Source organism: Euwallacea similis, chromosome 6, assembly GCF_039881205.1.
Source record: "Euwallacea similis isolate ESF13 chromosome 6, ESF131.1, whole genome shotgun sequence".
Lineage (NCBI taxonomy): Eukaryota > Metazoa > Arthropoda > Insecta > Coleoptera > Curculionidae > Euwallacea > Euwallacea similis.
This window is the reverse complement of record NC_089614.1, coordinates 2,766,655-2,782,331: the sequence shown is the minus strand read 5'-3', so window position 1 is coordinate 2,782,331 and position 15,677 is coordinate 2,766,655. Positions and strand designations below refer to the sequence as shown.

General features: G+C 33.9%; 1 protein-coding gene across 1 annotated transcript in view; it reads right to left on the bottom strand.

The window, feature by feature from the left end:
- Positions 1-15,677, bottom strand: part of bgm (bubblegum) — a 28,576-nt gene that overhangs the window by 191 nt on the left and 12,708 nt on the right. The window contains exons 3-10 of the mRNA XM_066391038.1: positions 6,695-6,905; positions 6,421-6,555; positions 6,170-6,365; positions 6,012-6,113; positions 1,050-1,447; positions 745-983; positions 445-695; positions 26-377 (exon numbers count right to left, since the gene is read on the bottom strand). Of these exons, the coding sequence (XP_066247135.1) occupies positions 26-377; positions 445-695; positions 745-983; positions 1,050-1,447; positions 6,012-6,113; positions 6,170-6,365; positions 6,421-6,555; positions 6,695-6,905 (1,884 nt within the window). The remainder of the gene's footprint in view (positions 1-25; positions 378-444; positions 696-744; positions 984-1,049; positions 1,448-6,011; positions 6,114-6,169; positions 6,366-6,420; positions 6,556-6,694; positions 6,906-15,677) is intronic.

The following is a 15,677-nucleotide window of genomic DNA, read 5'->3' as shown; positions in this document are numbered from 1 at the left end:
AATTAACATGTATTTAATGGCTCACCCAATTCTCCCGTAGCGATAGAAAAATCAGCCGGTAAAATAGCAAATTTCTGGATTTTTTGAGCTCTGGAAGTGGCCTTCTCATTGCAACGATTAATACCCGCCTGAATGGCAGCTAGTAATTTTGGATCAGGACCGTTTTTAAGTACTTCCGTTACGGTACTTGCAGGACATCCTAACGATTTGAGTACCCCCTGCGTCGAGGACTGTAGTTCATCTGTCGGAGTCCCGTCTGAAGGGTCCACTTCGCACTTCAGGGTTACCAGCAAAGATAAGTACTTCCTTTTGTCTCCTATTAAAAAGGCGTTGTTGACGAACGGAAGCTCATATTTTACATATTGTTCTATTGGCACCTGATAAAATACGTTGTTTGAGTTGCAATTAACTAGTCAGTAAAAGCGACATGTAAGTAAGCCTTACCGGAGGTACATTTTCGCCGCCAGCAGTAATGAGCAATTCTTTCAATCTCCCCGTGATATATACGAACCCCTTCTCGTCCACATACCCCAAATCCCCGGTATGTAGCCAACCCTCATCGTCTATAGCTTCACGGGTTTTTTCCAGTTCATTGACGTAACCCATAAAAATATGACGACCATACATACAAATCTCACCTTGACCGTCCGATTCAGGATTGAGAATTTTAGTTTTTAGACCCGGAATTGTCATACCTAAAAAGATTAAAAGAGTAATAGCAGAAACTTGCGAATGGTGTGGTACCTATGCTAGAGAGGTTGTTTGCTGACTCAACTGCAAGGGTATGCCCCCCACTGGCCTCTGACATGCCAAAACACTCCATGACCGGAATGTCAATACTCAAGAAGTACCTTTTGATGTCCGTGGCTAATGGAGCCGCCGCTGAGCAGAAGAAAGTGCAACGTTCAAATCCCAACGCCTCTTTAATTTTTTTGAAGATAATAGAGCTGGCCAGGGAATATGCCCAAGACTTCGAGTGAATGCTTATGATTGGAAAACATTCATTTTAGGTTTAATGCTGTGAATATTAAAGGAACACATATTCTTACCCATTAATAAGATTTAAATGATGCTGCAAAGTGTACTCTTTGGCCCACGACGCTATAGCTTTTTTTATAAACCCATTCTGAGCAGCTATTTGTTGCATTTTCTCGTAAATTTTCTCATAGACTCTAGGAACCCCCAAAAATTTCGTGGGGCGAATTTCTTTGAGGGTGTTCACCAAAGTGCCTTTTAGGGCATCCTTGTCAGCAAAATATACGGCAGCTCCGGCGCTCATGGACAAATATATGTCGACCACTTGCGCAGCCACGTGACTTAATGGAAGATAGCTGATCAGTGTCTCCTCTCCTCGAGCTAACCTGAGTCTTTCCATTATAACCGTTGCATCATATGTTAAGTTATCATGACTTAACATAACAGCTTTAGGATTTCCCATCGTACCTGACTGGAATAATTTTGAATTTAAATTAAATGACGATGATAATGCTGGATTTAGATGAAGTCAAAAATGTTTTATTATAATATACAGGGTGTCCCAGAATGAAGGGGTCAACGCTTAACTACATATTCCTTGGTCAAAAATATATCGATTCATGGTGATATACTTATATACGAAATTGTCGCCTTCTGGAGATACAAGCTCTTAAAGTCTCACTTTTTTTTTAAAGTTTTGCAGATAAGTCGGAAACGGCTAGATGGATTGCTACGAAATTTGGTGTATAATCTTTCTGCTTCTCGGGGCTTATTATGGTAAAACCATCAGGGGTAGTGGTCAATTGCTACAAGATAGAATGTTAAATACACCAGAACTTTTTTATTCGTTCATGCAGACGGTTGGATTTTTTTTAATGAAAATTCCGGTCAGTTACGCAACTTTTTTATCTCTTATTGAATTTTGATTTGGAGCCTCTATTAGACGAAAAAAAATTAAAAGTTTTATTTTGATTTCTGGGAAACAAGTTATAATGAATGCGACGCCTATGTTGTGTAATTGACAAGAACGCCGGCACCAGCTCAGTTCATTGTTGATAATGTCAGTGAATGCATGTGATTGATTAGATTTACCAGGTTTTAAGAAAATTAAAAAAAATGTATACGTTTCGAGAAAAAACAGATATGTTGCTTACATTGGGATTTTGTCAGGGAAATTATCGTAATAGTGTCAGAATTTATGCGGAAAGATTTCCGAATCGGCAAACTCCAAACTGGAAAATTTTTGCGCGATTGGAGAGAAACCTCCGCGAAACTGGCAACTTTGCTGCTTAACGTTATCTATGTGGGCGCCATAAGGCGCTACCGGTAAAACGAGAGGAAGAAATTTTGGAGAAACTGGAGCAGAATGCTCGTAACAATACAAGAAGACTAGGACTTCAACTTAATATTCCAAAAACATTGGTGCATAGAACAATAAAAGAACAATCAATTCGTCCCTTTCATCTTCAGGCAGTTCAAGATATGGAAGAAACCGACTATCTACTTCGCTTGAATTTTTGTCGAACCATACAGAATCATCAACGACGTGATCCACGTTTTGTTAATAAAATTTTATTTACGGATGAATCATGCTTCACTCGAACGGGTATCTTGAACTTACATAATGAGCATGTCTATACAAAAGAAAATCCTCATGTTACTGCTGTTAGGCATTACCAGCGAGAGATTCGGGTAAATGTTTGGATTGGTGTTATAGAAGATCATTTATTTGGTCCATGTTTTTTGCCCCATGCTCTTAATGCCATTAATTACCTCCAATTTCTCTAAAATGATTTGTTGGAATTATTTGAAGAAATAACCCTAGAAGTTCGACGTGAAATGTGGTTTCAGCAGGATGGGGCTCCTGCTCATTTTGGATTAAACGTTAGGTGTTTACGAACAATTCCCAGAACGTTGGATAGGCAGAGGAAATGATGCCCCTCTTCAATGGCCACCTAGATCGCCAGATCTAACTCCCTGCGACTTTTCCATTTGGGGTACGCTAAAATCTCGTGTATATGCTGTTACTATTCAAAATGAAGACCACCTAAGAAATAGAATTTTGCAAGTTGCTGATGGAATGCGCAATGACCCAATGATGTTGGGAAGATTAAAATTTAATTTTCTTCGACGCGTGAATCTCTGTATTCGAGAACGGGGTGGTCACGTTGAGCACTTATTAAATTAATTGTTTATTGAAATGTATGTTTTTATTTCCTTCTGAAGGGTATATATCGACTGACATTATCAACAATTTTAATTTTTTTTCGCCTAATGGAGGCTCCAAATCAAAATTCAATAAGAGATAAAAAAGTTGCGTAACTGATCGGAAATTTCATTTAAAAAAATCCAACCGTCTGCATGAACGAATAAAAAAGTTCTGGTGTATTTAACATTCTATCTTGTAGCAATTGACCACTACCCCTGATGGTTTTACCATAATAAGCCCCGAGAAGCAGAAAGATTATACACCAAATTTCGTAGCAATCCATCTAGCCGTTTCCGACTTATCTGCAAAACTTTAAAAAAAAAGTGAGACTTTAAGAGCTTGTATCTCCAGAAGGCGACAATTTCGTATATAAGTATATCACCATGAATCGATATATTTTTGACCAAGGAATATGTGGTTAAGCGTTGACCCCCTCATTCTGGGATACCCTGTCTAGTATACAGAGTGATCCAATTGCCATGATATACTATTGTTATTTTCTAAGTCATTAGAATTAAAACGTTGCTTAAACTGTACCAAATTTCAGTTGCTAAATTTAATGGAAATAACTAAAATTGGAAAAAAGAAAGTAGATTGGAAGAAGAAAATAGTTTTGTGAAATGTTCTTTTATATAAAAAAAAATAATTTTTTTAAAATTTTAAATATTAAATATTATTTTTAATATTGAGGAAAAAATTGAAATTTGTCACAAAAGTTTTTTCAAAATAAATCCAAGGCAGTCCGTTTTAGGAAAAAATATTCAATTAAAATTCTATTCGTTTTTTGAATCTCTACATTTTTTTGTCTAGTTTTGTATTATTTTAGAAGCACTTTTACCCTGTATATACAAGGTGTTCCAAAAGTAAACCACCATACGTTAACTAGGAATTCTACGTCGAAAAATAACCGTAGTTTGCTATATAGATTATGGTCTAAAGATGTTATAAAACAGAAATACAGGGTGTTGAAATAAAATTAAAAAACCCAAAAACTCAATTATCTTCAAAACCATTTCAGATATTGTAATAAAATTTTGATGGTGCCCATAGAAACGTAAACCGAATATTTTACAATGCAAAATAATTTTTCAGTACTACCAGTGGTACGTATAGCACGCCATTGAGTATTTTTTTTTTTTAAAGTACGCTACTGATTTTTTCATAAATAAATTATTTCGTTAAATTTTCTGTTCCATTATGAAGAAAATAGCTCTCTTGACATTTTATTGTACGACGTACCATTTTTGAGAAAAAAATATTGTTGTCACCACATTACACTATCAAGAAAATATTCTCATAATAAATTATTTTACGAGTTAGAAAACTTAAAATCAATGTTAAAATAAAAATTTATATTTAAATAATTAATAAAACTAACAGGTCTACAAAAATTACTCAAAATAGTCTCCACTATTTCTTCATTATCGTTCATTTTTTCTACATCCTGTATTTCTGTACCGAAACATCTCTGGATCATAGTCTATATTTTAGAGTTTTTTAGTCTTTATTTTAGGGTTATTTTTCGACGTAGAATTCATAGTTAATGCCATACGACGGTTTCCTTTGGAAACACCCTGTATATATAAGTTATCTTTATTTTCTAAGAAAAGGTTACCGACCTTTTGGTCTTTCTATTCTTGTTATTAACTTGTTTTATTTACTTAATCCTGTATATGATCTACACACTAACAATTGTTGCTTGTCGACCGTTTGCATTTGATAGTACACCGATAAGGTAGTTAAAGGAAATAGGACGCGGGATTGTCTTGTTAAGCAAAGTAGATTTAGTATAGTTGAGTTGTGAAGATTGTTCTTCCACTTCTAAAGTTGTAGGAGTCTTTCAGTTATTTTTTTCATGTGTGCGTTTGTATTCTAATTGGTTGGGTGGGTTGTCTAACAGGTTGTTGGGGTGTCTTATTTTTGTGATTAACCTTAGTCCAATCTGTTCTGTTATCTGCATGTGCTGTTTCGTTTTTTCTTTGCATTTGCCCTTAATATGTATCCGTATTCTAACAGTGGTCTGCATATTTATTTATACATTTACGCAACAGTTTTAGTGTTGACCTCTTTGCCCTGGTATGTTAATATTCGGAAATGTTTTGCCCTTTTGATAATGTCCGATCTGGCGTTTCGTACATGTCTAGAGAATTTTAATTTTTGTTGTTGTTGATTGTTATTCCCAAGTACTTCATGTCATTCTTTGGTCCAGTTGTGTGTCCAACCGTTATTATTGTTGGTGAGTCGGCTTTGATTTGGTGGAGGGAGAGTAGAAGTTGGTTTTTGGTGGCGTTTGGTTTCAGCCTTCATTTCCTTTTAATTACTTAATTATCTATCATACGTTTGTACGTTTCGACATTTTTTGAAAGAAAAAGTCATCATCAGGCTTTTTTTATGAAATGTTCAGTATGGCTTTGAATTTGTATTTAAAAATACATTGTACTGTACTTTCCACATTTATCTTTGGAGTAGTTTTTTTAATGATATGATGTGATGAAATACTTAAAAATCAATTCTCAAGTCGGATTGAAGATTTGCGTTTAACATTTTGTTGTAAAACCGCAAGTTTGGATTTATTGAAAAAAAAACTTGCACCTCTAACGATTTAGGGGACACTTAACAATGGTAAACTATGGCGATCCGACCATATACAGCCGTTATGTAGTGGTATTTTTATAAATCAAGTACAGAGTGTCCCAAAAAAGTGAGACATAGAGCAACAGTGCATTCCTTACATAAAAATATTGTTATAATATCTAACTAGGTTACCCATCAGAAAGTTGATATTAAGCAAGAAAGCCGAAACCTAGCACTTAGAGATGATGCTTACCGTGAATACCAAGGTACAACATTCGTTTATGTGAATTTTGCTCAGCCTTTCTTCAAGTGGGCCGTCTGAGCAATTTTTACCTATTTCAAGTATTTCTTTCCACTATAAAGAGGAAAAACTGTAATATTCGATGGTTTTTAATATGTTGTGTCGCTTACACTATAGACGCCACTCTCTGGAGGTGTCCCGGAATATTGTATAACAGCCTTAAGTTGAGGTAAATTAGCTCGGATTTGAAGAATTTTTTGTAGTTGTTGCTCGTCTTCCACCACTATTATATTAGCCCGGCTAACCTCTGCAGAATGCTGACAAGCCAAGGGTGAATTTGTCGTATAGATTCCAGCAGCCATGCCCCTAGAAAAAGTTAGTTACGAACTCTGTAAATAATTTTAATGATGCGGAAACTCACCCAGCAAAAATAGCGGCCAAATCTGATAGGAACCATTCTACACTGTTGTAACCCAGAATGCATACGGAATGTCTCGGTTCTAAACCTAAGTGAATGAAGGCTTTAGCTACTGTTCGAATTTCTTCTAAATATTGCCTTAAAATAAAAGAGATCTGTATTAGAATTGGGGCTTTAGTGTATGGTTCCAGTTAACGGTGCCGACATGCCATCATGCATAATTTAATTATCAACTTGCTAGCTAATTAAAAATTTAATGTAGCGATGAGTAAATCACCTATAAGTGAAGTGTTTCCATTCTTGCTCCTCTTTCCAAGAAAGGGCAATTCGGTCTGGAAAAATATTTGCCGCTCTTTTTACGAATCCGGGCACCGAAATAGGAGGAAGAGTTTCAGTTGATTTTCCGCTTTGGGGTATTCTTAGGCGCACACATCCTTCTGGATCGGTGGTGATGTCGTTTTCTACAGGATTCACTTGATCTGGCCCCGCTAAAAATTATTCCATGTAAGAATACTTAGAGTTCTTTACATTTTTAAACACAAAAATAATTAAAGCACTATAAAGGAGAGCCATTTAAGAACCAAATTATCGAAGTGCTAGCAGTTCATTCGGGAATATAGTTTCTGTAAAAATGACAAGGTTATATTTCTTTAAGCAGAAAGAGTGCGCCCCATTAAGATAGTCAAAATGCCTTTTAATCTAACCTGAACTAACCTAACTGAATGGGCATATAAGTACATAAGTCACAACCCTCTAATGCCAATCAGTTGCGCAAAATTCCTTTACTCCCACTCCCTAGACCAAAAAAACTCTTAAACCGTCATCTTCTCAATTATAATTATTAACTTGAAAACAGATTTTTCGAAAAATCTTAAAAAAATTACACATATATAGCGAGCCCTTACGCGCCCGCTACATTTTTTTCGTTTTTTTCCTGTTAAATTTTTTGGCATTTTTTCAATACTGAATTAAGTATTTCGGAATAAAATGCGATAATTAGATACTGGATACTGGATAATTAGATATTGGATTATAAAAAATGGATTAAATGCCTAAAAAAGCCGAAATGCTTAATTCGGTATTAAAAAAATGCTAAAAAATTTAGTTTTTTGCATTTTTCAATATGGCGCAGCCTAAAACGTAACACATTTTATATACACTTAGATTTGCCATAAAAGTGCCCATCATTATAAGAAAAAATTGAATCTGCAGCCCATTCTGAAAAAGTTATTCCATTTTAAAATTTAAAAAATTGTTTTTAGGTTATAATTAGTAGGGAAAAAATTTAAAAAATGTGGCGGACCCGTGAGGATTTTCTATATACAAGGTGTCCCGTAAACCTTCGACAATACTTCGCCTGATGAAAGGCCCATCCTTGAGAAGTCAGAAAATGAAAAAAACCAGTTTTTAAGTTAATAATTATAATTGAGAATATGGAGGTTTAAGAATTTTTTTGGCCTAGGGGGTGGGAGAAAGGGTATTTTGCACAACTAATTGGCTTTAGAGGGTTATAACTTATATACTTATATGTCTATTTAGTTAGGTTTTCAATTTAGATGAAAGGGTATTTTGACTATCTTAATGGGGGCTACTCTTTCCCATTGAAATTATGATGAAACTTCAATAATTTGGTTCTGGCAAATGAAGAATGTAAATTCTAAAGTGTCTATGTCCAGTTTCGAAAAAAATCAGCGAAAGGTTGAATTGTCAGTTGTATATACAGGGTGTTTCAGGAAAAAAAGGTCATAGGTTAAGAATAGATACACTATCTCAAATGTAGCTAAATGCAGCCAGGGTGAGGGCCCTAGCCTGAATTGTTTTCAAAATACAGGCCTTTTTAATAAATTTCGTCGAAAAGCCGACTGTTTTGTCTAAACCTGCAATTTCTCTATTCCCTACCACTCAAAACACAAATACGACTACATTTTTAAAATACACATTAACTTCCCTATCAGACGAGATAGTTTTTATACGTAAATGTGTTTTTTTGAACCTAACGTAGCCACCTCAAAAATAGGAAACTCTAAAATTCCATACTTTTCACTATTGCTCAGTGGTAGCTTACGCTATAAATTTCCCAATTATCTCTTTGGGAATTTGTACAAAATTGTTCTATTTAATATATTTTTAAACGGTACACGCACTTTTGTGTTTTGTGATTTTTAACTATTTGGCATGGTATTTCCGACCAAAAATTTTTTGAACCTTCAAAGTGGATATACCGTTTGAAAGGCAACTTTGATGAAATACTCAAAGAGTTAACCGGAAAATTCATTGTGTGAGCTACTATTGAGCGATATCAGGAAGTATGTAGTTTCAGAGTTTCCTGTTTTTTTTTTTTTTTTAGGCGGCTACGTTGAGTTGAAAAAGGCACATTTACCAACAAACACTATCCTATCTGATAGGGAATTTAATGTGGATTTTAAAAATTTAGTTGATTTTTATTTTCAGTGATAGGAAGTGGAGAATTAGAGGATTTAGATAAAAAGTCACATTTTCTTCAAAATTTGCTAAAATACCTATCTCTCGAAGAATAGTCAGGCTAGGGCGCTCATTCTGGCTGCATTTAACTACATTTTAGATTATCTATCCATCGACCTATGGCCCTTTCTTCCTGAAATACCCTGTATATTGACATACAGGATGGCCCCAAAAAAGGAGACCAATCCCTATTTCTCAACGTTTTAAGATGTACAGTTTCACATCCAATTTCAATTATGTTTACTTCCTCATAGTTCTTACAATTTTTGAGATATCAAGTTAACATTTAGAGAATTTATAACTCACTGGAGTCTATGTAGTCAGGCCTCCTTTTTTGATATCAAACTTTTTCGTGGTACATTAATGGCCCTTTATTTGTCAATATTTCAATTCCCTGTTCAGTTTGGAATTTTTTCTACCTCTGGCGTTTTTATCATATTAGTCTTCAGTTATTTGCAAAAGCATTTAGACATGCACGTGATTTCTCTGCAAGAAGCAGAATGTGCTTCATGTATTCTCGTTAGCATTACTTTCATTAGACTCATAAGAAATCATGATAAAAATAGGGTTAATGATGCAATAAAATTGGAGAAACCGCCTTATTTTTACCATAATTTATTAGGTATCTGGAGATTCAAAATGGAACAGCTAAATCATCTGTAGTTCTTACTTTAATACTTTTGCAAATAACTGGAAAAAATTAACAAATACAGTAAGATTCAAGAGATAAATTTAAATCGAACTGGATCACGCATCACCAAAAAATTCGGTACGAACAAAGAGGGTCTGACCCCCAGAAAAAATATCACCCTACAAATTCAGGCAAACAACTGTGAGACTTATCTATGCAGACTCCAATGAATTGCGCATTCACCAAAATTTGAACTTAATATTTCAAAAACTGCAAGAGCTATGAGAAAGAAAACAAAAATCGAAATAGAATTTTAGCATCCTGTATACCTTAAAGCATTAAAAAATAAGAATCCAATTTCTTACCCTTAGATTTCTTTACGCTCGAAGAATCAATGATTAGTGCAGGGGCTTCCATTTTCAAAGTGATCTGTGGTCAGTCCAGATATAAAGTGATATCAAGGAATTTTAAGGAATATGTAACTTATAATTTTCAAATGTAAAAAATATGCTTTCAAATTTTTATACGTTATAACTAAAAAAAAATTGGATAACGCAAAATTGTTTTTTTTATATATATAATGTGGTTTAATATGACATGACGATGAAAAATACAAAGAGTCACTTTATTACGGGTTAACACCTATAATTACTACATACAGGATGAAGTTTATTGATGTATCCACTTGCTAAATTTGAAATTGTTGTTATCTATGTCGTACCTATGACGATATGCACCAGTTTTATGCACATTTTTCAACTCAAATATTCCATATTTGATATGTTTTAAAATGCCAGACATTTTACGAAAACCTTCTCTAATATCTCCAAATGTTTGTAATAACCGATTACTGTTGCAACAACGAATTTATGGAGAATGTATGTTCATTGTTATTTTATAACAAATATTATTATAACTTGTCAAAATGACACTCAACAACCCATCGTAAAACACCATGAATTTCTCATGTAGTGAAGTGGTTTATTTGACTAAGCTATCTCCAAGCCTTTGAAAGGCTAATACCCGATTTTGTAAACACACCTAACTTTGTCCAGTGTGTTAATTTAAGATACACAAGTGTTCAGACAGTTTTGTAGGGCCACGTAGAAGGTGACCTTAAACCTTCATGTTTAAGGGCTTAACACTAGGATCGGAACAAAAGCAGAGTTAGATAGTGAAAAAAACGAGAACATAACCAAATCATTTTTTTACCGAAGATTTATTTTCTACAAGAAATAGTTTTAATTTGAAATTTTAATTTTTTTAGATAAAAGCACAGTGCATTTGAAAAAAATTACAAACTGAAAATTTCCAAAAAAATTTGATTTGAGGTTATTCCATTTTTTGTAATTTGTTATTACAGGGAAATAGAGAATAAAAATGAGTACAAGCTTATTTTAGTTTGGTTTTTAAGTTTTTAAGCAGTGTTTTATAACGAAAATATCGATAAATCAATACAATTTCCCATATCTCATAGCAACCCAAACTATCGAACCAAAACTTAAAGTAACTAACATATCGCGTTCTTTCTTTCCAAAACAAATAGATTTTTTTTAACTCTCAACGATAATTCCTAGATTAGCACGAAAATACAACATTCCGTTATGAAACCGGGTCTAAAGGAAGAGGAGTGCAGGCAAAACATTGCATTAACTGTGACTTGCATCAATGTATTTTATATACCTTCTGACACATTTGTGAACAAATGTTTTAAAATTGTGGTATACCCCGACATTTTTTAGTATCACTTAAAATAAACGTTTTTTTAACATTACATGTTTTCATAGTGGTTTTTGGCGTTAACGTTTTAATAATGTTGTTTCTCTTACATTTTAATTATGTCGTTGAAGTTTACACGTTTGTGCGATTTTTCAATTTCCCTGTTAAAGAAATTGGTTTATATTGTAGTAGAGGGCCGTGAGCACAACGACCTCAATTATAATTAGTCACTTTTGTTCATTATTTAATGTGATTATTAACAAACTAATTAATTTCTTAATGATTTTTGGTGTCTATCGATGCCCCAGTCCTAGAGTTTTCCGTCCTGCATCGAAGAAAATAAAAGTTGAATTAATGAAAAATACGTATGTATATCAAATACTGACCGAGTTGTTGTGGAAATATCAATAAAAACAACCATCTGATAACAAGTTTTCTTCATTAATTCTGATTATGCAGGCGGACATTCAAACAAATATAAAGATTATGAATAGTAAGACAGATAAACTGAGGAAGGCTTGCTTATTGTTCTTGATATTTAAAAATATACGGTGTGGAAGTTTTGGATGGAATAGTCCATATAACTAAGATGCCGAATATATGCGGCCAAAATCCTCGGACACGTCGATTTTTTTTTTCTTGCGGTTTATTTTAATGGTAAATTCATCTATACAGGGTAGTCCAAAAATCAGGTACGACCACCAACTTTGTTTTTTCAAGCAGAAACACGTGTTTTTGTTTCATTTTTGAATTTTACGCAAAATTCTCAGTGTATTTCATGTACCATAATGCAGCAGGTCTCAAGATATTTACGACTGAGCATATCAAAAACTAAAACTTTTGATTTCTTTTAAAATTTCTTTGGTCCTAAAAAGGACTAAATTAATACAAAATAAGACAAGTAGCAATTAAATTAAATGTTTAAATTGGATCCCACCTATTTCTTGAGAGTAAGCAAGATGGTGAATGCATTCCTGTTTGACATTTTGAAGCAATTGTTGAGGTAATTATTCTTATTTCATTACGGATTCTTTCTTTTAAAGTTTCGATAGTCGCTGATTGGTTAAAGTATACCTTACCCTCAAGACGAACCCATAGAAAGTAATCTAAAGGCGTGAGGTCAGGTGATCGTACCGGCCATTTAATTACCCATCGCCTCCCAATCCAGCGTTCAGGAAAAATGTCATTTAAATAAACCCTAACATCAACGCGGTATGAGGGGGTGTTATTTTGTATTAAATCGGTCCTTTTCAAGACCAAATAAATTTTAAGAGAAATCAAGTTTTAATTTTTGATATGTTCAATCGTAAATTTCTCGAGGCCTGTTGCTTTTAAGTATATGATAAGGTATATAAAACACATTTAGAATTTTGCGTAGAATTCAAAAATGAAATAAAAAATAGGTGTTTCCATTTGAAAAAACAAAGTTGATGGTCGTACCTGATTTTAGACTACCCTGTATACATGAATTTACCAGCAAAAAAACTGCAAGAAAAAATAAAAATCGACGTACCCCAGGATTTTGGCCGCATATGTTTGGCATCTTAGTTATATGAACTGTTCCATCCAAAACTTCCACACTATAGTAAACGTTAAACTAAATCTCACACTTCGTCAAAGTTCTATTTCGCGCTGCCATACGCTGTTGCCATATTATCGAACAAGTCTTTGAGGCGATATACATATAATTTGTTTCAGGACAGTCAATCGTAAGATTTAATAAAAAAATGTTTTTAATTAAAGAATTTTATTATTATGCAAGTAAATGAAACTCTATCTATCTAATTATCGACACAACTCATAAACAAACATGGGTTTGCGATTGACGGCAACCCTGTCGGTTTAAAATTTTCCTGTAATCATGTTTACATCTCACTGGAATTATCGAATTTTAGCTAAATAGAGTCACATCAAAATCTCTGGTCATATTTTATTATATGTGTACCTATATGACCATATTTATCATATTTTTAATAATTAATACGTTTTACCTTCGTATGATAATGATTACTAAATAAGTTTGATGTGTATTGCTTCCGAGATAAACATAACCAATGTGGCCATGTTATTTCGTCATAGATAACGTACGAGATTTTTTGTTTGATGATAACTATACTAATGCTGCTCATTTTCAAACATACTCAGCATGTAATGAGGCGTCATAGAACTTGATCGCTTATTATTGATGGACACAGGATCTTGAGCAAGACGTGTTAAATTCTATGACTTTTTTTCAAAAAACGATTTCAGCTTTGTGAAGTTGACATTAACAAAACGTTTTTGTGACATTATGTAATGAAATAGCAATTTATCATATCATTGTAACATTAAGAAGACGCTCTTAATTTTATAAATTTGATGCTAATAAAATGTTGGGTCCATATCACTTTAAGCCACTAGAGATTTAAGGTTTTTTTTTTTAATTACTTATTTGATGTTGTAACACATGATTTTTTACAAAAAAATGCGGATTTTAGACTTTTATTGTAAAAATTTTTTTTTCTTTCGCTATTTTGTACTATTTTTGGAGTTTAGGATTTATTTCCAATAGGTAAAGTGACCTTCGGGACCGTAGAGTGAATTGAGGTGCTGGGTGGGGTAAAACAAAATAAAAAAGAGTTGACCTGAACTAACCTGAACTAACATTAGCAAAACCGCGATTTCTCTTACCTTTGACTATGGCCCTTATCCTTACCCTACCTTACCTTACCTAGCCTTACCTTTCCCCACCCAACACCTCAATTCACTCCACGGTCCCGAAAGACACTTTACCTATTGGAAATAAATGATAAATTCGAAAAATAGCACAAAATGACAAAAGAACATTTTTTTGCGATAAGTCTAAAATCCCATTTTTTTGTAAAGAATCATGTATTAGAACATCAAATAAGTCATTTAAAAAAAAAACTTAAATCTCCAGTGGCTTAAAGTGATATGCCACCAAAATGTTTTATAAATGTTTAAATACTGATTTTATTTTTAACTTTAACTATATTTTTTTATATTTAACTTTTTCCTAGTGTTATAATAAGGCACAGGTTTTAGACGTAGTCTCATAAAATTATGTTAAATAATAGGTATGTGGTAATAAATATTTCATCTGCTTTGTTATCGTCAATTCATAATTCATAAGACTAAAGGTGAAAGACCAATCTATACCTCCACGTGCTAACCCCTGGACGCCTCTCCTCCTGAGTTCGGGTAACCAATCGCAGAAGAGGGAAAGAGAGATAATAGACGCAGAATGGATGAATAATCAATGGGTAAAATCAAGGAGTGCCTGGATGTGGGCTTGCCGAGGGAACAACCTATTGCATCGTTAGAAACCAGCCCTTGGGGTAAACATGACAGAAAAAGCCATAGAAGCTGAAGACGAAAGGACCAAACACCTAAGGACAGCTATACACTTAAGAATGGAAGCAAAAATTACTGTCGGACGTATATATCAAGATTGGTACCAGCACGATACGGGACTAGGAAGGCACAGATAAAGTGATTTGTATTAGGAGGAATAGCGTAGCCCCGTAACTTGAAATGAGATAAATAAAGCATGGGAGACGCGAAGCCATGATAAAGGCCCTCGCGGTTTCGCTGAGTAAAGAAGTATAAGAGATGACCCAAAGAGATAGTAGGTGTTCTAAAAACACAACAGATGAGGAGAGTGCAGGATCAATTGGTAAAAGACGAGTGGAGTAGATAGGAACTATTCACAGTCCTCTCCGACCTTTATGATATATCCCTCAGGAATAGTTCCAGGGTCGGAGAAGATTTTTTCATCCCGATGTTTTTAGTGGGTAGGCCTTTTAATAAATCCCAAACTACCCGTCTACCAGGCCGGGTGTCTTCTGAAGATTTTCTTCTTGACGAAAAAATATTCATAGGACTAAAACTTGTTCCTTATCACTATATTAAGTTTCTTTGGAAGAGCAGACTGCAATTTACAACTTTTTCCCTAACGCTAATATCAAAAGCGATATGGTCCTTTACCAGACAATATTATGTAAGTACAAAGCGTTGTCTTAAATTTTCGACTGCTTCTGCTCAGTTTATTGGTAGCGATAATAAAAACTTTAAAGATAAAAGTCGTAAGACTACTCTTAAATAACCGGAAAATATTATTAAATAAAACAGAAACACATAGTAAAGTTAGGAAAAATATGAAGATGGTAAATTACTAATAAAACACCCTATGTATTTTTCAACAATTTGACAATTTTTTTCTGGTTCTACAAATATATAATATCTCGAGTGTCCCAATCAAGTGGCTCGTCCCTCTAATTCTTTTGGTAAAATTTGTTGATAATTTGCTACCAAAATTATCAGAGAAAAACTGAATCGCAGTTACCATGACTACGTGGTATTAAGTGCTATACTCACGATTTATAAATATAGATAATCTAAAAACATTTAATCATGTAACCGGCGGAAA